The 6,412-nt window shown below is 35.8% G+C and overlaps 1 protein-coding gene across 1 annotated transcript; it reads left to right on the forward strand.

Annotated features, from left to right (window-relative positions):
- The first annotated feature begins 2,177 nt into the window (after nt 1–2,177).
- Nucleotides 2,178–6,095, forward strand: tnni1c (troponin I, skeletal, slow c). The gene is made up of 7 exons (XM_034233586.1): nt 2,178–2,204; nt 4,536–4,574; nt 4,986–5,027; nt 5,160–5,291; nt 5,414–5,503; nt 5,613–5,795; nt 5,880–6,095. The coding sequence occupies exons 1-7, from the start codon at nt 2,178–2,180 to the stop codon at nt 5,964–5,966; spliced, it is 600 nt and encodes a 199-aa protein (XP_034089477.1). The 3' UTR covers nt 5,967–6,095.
- The last annotated feature ends 317 nt before the right edge of the window (nt 6,096–6,412 follow it).

Below are 6,412 nucleotides of genomic sequence, written 5' to 3' on the forward strand. Positions count from 1 at the left end.
GTTACCTAAAGGCATCATTAGGGTTCGTCTTGGACATGCGCAGTGAAGGTCCTCTTCCTCTAAACAGACACTTTCCAAAAGTTGGTACTAACATTTGATATAAATATGACATCTCTGTTATGTCATGTCAATGTTTGCTACTGCGGTCAAGTCCCCACGTTGTATTGCGGTGCGCGAATATCCTATGCATTTGCATTACGGTAGAGGCCTGTCAAAACTGCCTTTAAAATAAAAGCGCTTACTCGGTCAATAACAAATATACCTAAAAAACATAGCAAACATATTCATAAATACTGGAGCTTAAATTAAGAAATATGTACTAAATGTATAATGTGATCAATAATAATTTAAAACAAACTACGTATAACTACCACATAATCTGAGTGAATGTAAAACTTAAGGTTACAGTTATGAAGACATATCTGACCATTACATTCATTATTAAAATGTCCATTTCCACTGAGTGACTAATTTCAATTGGTGTTGACACCATTTCACAACACTCATGACTAACATGACTATCTGAAGCACAATTTAAAATGTATGCTGTTTAAAATGTCAAATAAGATCTATTGTCCATCTATATTTTTGATTATTATTTAATGGAAACTGTCCACAATCAAAGAGCCATTCGAAGTCAATCAAAGACTAATATCACTCCAGGGTGAGCAGGAAACCCCATCTAGTAACTAAGAGAAAATCAGGACAATCTGATGTAGAATTTCAAAATAAAATACCTTTGAAGTCTCGTATGAGCTATCATCCCTCTGTTTTTAGATACGAATAAAACAAAAACTCTCCAGTATCAAATACTTATTTCACTTCAAGGTGATAGCAGGACACCCCACCTAGTCACTCAGAGAAAATCAGGACAATCTGATGTATTTGTTTTATTCCTTGAACCTAGTGCCTTGAACCAGCGATTTCTCTAATATGGAGAAGGGGCTACACTGGTTGTAAAGAGAATACAGTTGCGTAGGTCAATGAGAAAATTACACTTTTTATCACTGAAAGTTTTCGAGTTTATGGTCTCAATCTGTAATGTCATATACTTATTTCTAAAAGTTATGATCCATTTTGATTAATAAACAGACAATAAAGCAGGGAATGCTTTAGAGCAGGACTACCTTGTGATTGACAGGACACTACCTGACACTATCTGGTTTGCAAGTTGTCTGTAATTTCGTCTTAAAAGTTCAACCTCTCTGACAATGTGTTTCCTGTTCCAGAAAAGTATGTGTAACCTTTTAGATGTCTTAAGATATCTTTATCAGGGTTAAGTGTCACTTTGATTAAAATGACCATGATATGTTTTCTTATAGTATAGTTTTGCTAGGATAATCTTTCTAATTTTCTTTAGACTTTTTAATATAATATGTAATGTGGGAAACAGCTGGGAATCTGATTTGGCAGGTGAAACTGTTTTATTATTTTTGCCACCTGTTTCACAGATAAAACATATTATTCAAGGAACTTAGAAAATAAATCCTACAATACTTTAGTTTTACCAAAGTAAATTACAACAATTTAGATAAAACTGAGACAATGGATAGCTAGAATGTTTTTTTCCAACTTGCCTCTCATGGTTTCCGTAAGAAATCCCAGAATTATCTTTTTATTTTGCTCAGTACTCTTTGAAGAGGACCAACCAAGGCCTATTTGTCATGAAATACTCCAGTACTGAGCCATGTCCCAGGTGGATTTGTTTGAATTAAAACACAAACTAGCATCTCACATCAGTCTGGACTGGGGAAGTCCGACAATAGGTTGATATTTATGGTCTGCATGTAGGCTATCTGTGTGTGTCTATCTAAAACAAAATGTCTGCGTCTGGAACTGAGAACAGGGAGTCATTACTCAAGATTAGGTTACATATGTAGGACCAACTGTGCTATTGTAGCAAACTCGTCTCACCTGGACCCATTTTAAAGGTTACATTTTTCCTTAGCTGGCTGTTTTACATTACAGCCCCTTGTTTATTACACAAGTAAAATAATAACGGAGGGATATGATGATCAGGGAGTTATTTAACCCTATAATAGATATTGTGTGAAAGATGTGTTGCATGCTGTCACATGCATTTAGGGACTACCCTGAACCTGCTTCTATTTAAAACACTACATGCTTTTGTTCATGTCAGCCCACAAAACATATCAGCACTTCCACAGTAATGAGGCATGCCAGAGCAGACTGACACCATCAAGGTCAACACATTGCAACCTTTAAAGGACAGTAACATCTAATGTATGTGCCATAAATAAGAAATACACACTTTATATACACATTTTAGTCATGTCACACAGCACACACTCATATGACCCAAAGTGATTCAGCGTTATGTGAAGGTTTTTTTCCCACTGCAATCCCAAGAGAGAGAAAGACAAAAAAAAACACTAAATGTATCTATCTTTAAAGTGAGCACACTCATGACATGGTTTCCATGGTTTCCTTGTAAACCTGTAAACATCCTATCAGATATGACAGAAATATTGCTTACATACATAAATCAGCTGAATTGGGGCATAGCCATCAATCGCTCAATACATGCTGGGACTCCAATCTGGCCAAGAGGCTTTAAAAACAATACATGCAATATATGTTATGAGAAGATTGAGCGAACTTCCTATGTTGTTTAAATCTGTGCTATGGTCATAATAACCCAGACCTGCTGCACTTGACCCAGGAATTATATGGAGGAAATGTAAGCAGTAGTCCTTAAAACAACCACTTGTTGTCATGTGCTATTGCATTTTAGCATGTATTGTGCTCACATGGTGTATAATCCAAATGAAATGCGTCTTTAGTTTTTGCTGTGTATGATGGGGACTTTTTTGCAATATGGGCTCCGGAGGTTAATCTAACCATGTGTTTAACCTTTGTGCCCCATTTTTAAAATGTGTTCTGATATAATTTGAGGACAATAATGTCCGTGCCAAATATAACAACTGCCATTAAAACGTATTTAATAATATTATTTTACACTTTAGTTAAATTTACAAGCACCATCATTCCTGACAAAATATTCATCTATTTATTTAAAAAGCCAGTGTTTCCAGAATGCTATGTTGTAGTTATGAAGTAAAAATAAAATCATAAAGATTGATTATCTTGTTATGCGATATCTGTGATATGTCAAAGATTACCAACAACATTGATTTTGATGCTTTTTTATGTCAAATGGTGAAACCTACACAAAACCTACTCAGTTTATTTTTAAACTTAAGGTAAACGCTGAGGTTACATTTGAAATAAAAACTCAGACTCATGACAACATAAAGTTGCCTCGAATTATCACAGCCAACCAATTAAATACAATTAGAAGGACAGAAAAGTTTCCTGGTGAGGCACCAAGTTTGATTGTGACTTGTTGGGTGCAGAATGCCAAAGAGTGGATGACAAACATAGCGCCAGAAAGGTTATTGGGTACAGTACAAGTGACCTCTGCTGAGGAGCAGAGAACAATCTTGTTGTTTCTGGGCTTTCCCTGCACACAAGTGCCTGTATTGAGACTCGTTGTTGTCACCCCCTCCAGGATTTGAATGACCAGTAAAACAAATGTGTATTCTTTAGTTTCAGACTAAGGACATCATCCCTTTTGACAGAGGCGATAATTCTGTCAATCAACAGAGCTGTTGAGTTAACAAGCGGTGGTATCCCGTTAATCCCGGTGACCGGCCAATAATTTCTGACTGAGAGGTGGGCGGTGTCACAAGGCAAAAGAGTGATACTAGAAACTCAGGAGACGTCTCACTACCTCCTTTTTTGAAAGTACCACAATTGTCTTCCATTACTTCGATATAGACCTGGCACCAATGACAGGATTTGATGAAAATGTTAGAAAAAATAAAACCCGATTTTGATGTTAACATAATTTGAATGTGCTCCTACTTTGTTAGGAAGTTGGCACAAAAAAAATGTAATTTGAGGGAAAAGTCCAAAGTAGAGCTGAATATTAATGTTAGGTTCACACCTCTATGGTTCACACCTATGGTTCACACAAAGAAACCAGCTGGATGTCAGTCATTTATAAAAAAGAAACCTACTTCGCAAGGATGGAGCATTCACCTTTCATTAGCTATATGTAGTGGAGTGATTCATTGTCTTAATAGAGGATCTTTGGTGCACACATCCAACATATAAAAGCTATCTGCTGTTAAATGCCATTCAGATTTGTCACTGTTTACATTGAGGCATGTTCTGATACTGCAGATTTTGTTTTGTTTACCGGACTATTTTATTTATTTTTCAGATCTATCCGCAATCTCATTGTTTTTTTCAAAGGTGCAACAATGTCTGACGAGTAAGTTCTGTCTTCACACAGTTAAAAGTTATGTTTTCCACAGTGTTTCTTAGCCTATCAAAGATTTTTGTTTCAGAATAATAACATTGTTTGCTTGTATTTCTGATTTCTTTTATCCCAAAAAATCCATGTGGCCATCAAAGTGATGTAAGTTTCACCCAGAACCACTCTGTAACACTCTCCAAAAAGTTGTTTATCGTTGCTTAAATTAATTGTCTTTATCCTTTCTCCTCAGTACATGCCACCCCCGATTGCCCCGAAGGGAGAGCCAAAGGTAATAATACTTATTTGAACTGACAATGTCTTTATGATAACAGTGACATTGTGCTTTTTTGTCAGTATGAGTCTGCGTCTCCGAGTGAGTGAGTGAGTCTTTGTAATAAATGTAAAAACTTTCCTAGAAAAAACAATACTATTCACAATACATTTTAATATATGATTGCTTTTATTTTTGACCGTACCAGGTTTTAAGGGACATATAATAAAATACTGTAATACCATTAATGTATTGTGTATGTAAGTTACATAATAATTCACATTGTCACATTAGTTAGTGGGCAGCTTCAAATAGGTAACTGCTTGAAAATAGGGATCTATTTTAATATAATATATGTTTTAAAATTAAGAGTGTGTTATCGTAAAAAAAATCAGTTGTCATGATATGTCATATTTTTTATATTTTCAGCCCAAAAGCAAGATTTCAGCCTCCCGCAGGCTATCGTTGAAGGTAAACTACCCATGTGTTAACTTTTTACCTTACAAACTATACATCAATCTGTTAATGTGAGGGAGTCATTTTTTATATTAAAACCCAAATGAAATGTAAAAAGGAGCTCTGATGATAATTATAATCATCCAGATCCTGTTACTGACTCGTGCATCAGAACAACTGGAGGCAGAGAAAGAAGCGAGAGAGGAAAATAAGGTCCAGTACCTGGGAGAGAATCTCCCACCGCTCCAGCTCTCCGGTTTGCAATCGGAGGAAATTCAGGTAAAATGTGTTACGAACAATAAGACTAACCATACAAGATTGATTATGTAAATACAGTAATCATGTGTTTCGTTAATGTACTTAAATATAGTGTGGATATTTGTTTGCTGTTTATTTCTTAGAAAATCTGTAAGCAGCTTCATGAAAAGATTGATAAGGTGGACGAGGATCGGTACGACTGTGAGGCCAAAGTCATCAAGAACAACAGAGATGTATTTCATGCACCAGGACACACCAGATTTAAATGGAAAACAAAATAGAAGCACAAGAGAAATTGATTCTGTAAGCACAATGTCACCAACTCAGTCTTTCACCTTCTAGATCCACGAATTGAATCTAAAGGTGCGTGACCTCGGAGGGAAGTTCAAGAAGCCAGCTCTGAGAAAAGTGAGAGTGTCTGCTGACGAGATGCTAAAGGCTCTCTTCGGATCCAAAAACAAGGGCTCCATGGACCTGAGGGCAAACCTCAAGTCTGTAAAGAAAGAGGACATCAAACAGGAGAAGGTACTGCTACTCAGACACAGAGAAAGAACATATATCTGAAACTGAAAAAAACCTAATGTGTTTCTATGCTTTTTGATACCTTAGGAGCTGAACAACGAGGTGGGTGACTGGCGTAAAAACGTGGAGGCCATGTCTGATATGAAGGGCAGGAAGAAGATGTTTGATGCATGAGAAAAAGTAAACGGAGTGAAATTGTTACAATAAATAAATATTTATACATAATGTTAAAAAAAATTGCTGCTGCTGTTTGTTCAAAAGTATGACTTTCATGTGCGTGTAGTTTTTAATATATTCTCAAGTAAACCATATGTTAAATAGAGTTGTGAATACACAGTACTGCCTGATAAAGTTGTTATGTAAAAGAAAATAATAAATATGTACATATTGCCTCTCCTTTTGTTGCAATCACACTTATTCACAATATATTCAAAGTATAGGTATGGAAAGTATTGAAAAACTTGTGTACACATTTAATTTTGACCAAATACTTGAAGTATTCTTCAGTAGTGTTGATATAACGACTAAGTGGGTTAAGGCAAATAGAACAGTCTGATACGTTCAGAAAATAACATCCTTTTAGCCATGGAGCCATTATAAAAAAGGAAAGACAACCCTTG

Source organism: Gymnodraco acuticeps, unplaced genomic scaffold, assembly GCF_902827175.1.
Source record: "Gymnodraco acuticeps unplaced genomic scaffold, fGymAcu1.1, whole genome shotgun sequence".
Taxonomy (NCBI): domain Eukaryota; kingdom Metazoa; phylum Chordata; class Actinopteri; order Perciformes; family Bathydraconidae; genus Gymnodraco; species Gymnodraco acuticeps.

What these genes read in the sequence shown, in the direction of transcription:
- tnni1c (XM_034233586.1), top strand. Translation starts at nt 2,178, where the DNA reads ATGCCAGAGCAGACTGACACCATCAAG. An exon ending in CCCGCAGGCTATCGTTGAAG is followed by an intron (nt 5,028 to 5,159) that starts GTAAACTACCCA and finishes ATAATCATCCAG; the next exon opens with ATCCTGTTACTGACTCGTGC. An exon ending in AGGACATCAAACAGGAGAAG is followed by an intron (nt 5,796 to 5,879) that starts GTACTGCTACTC and finishes TTGATACCTTAG; the next exon opens with GAGCTGAACAACGAGGTGGG.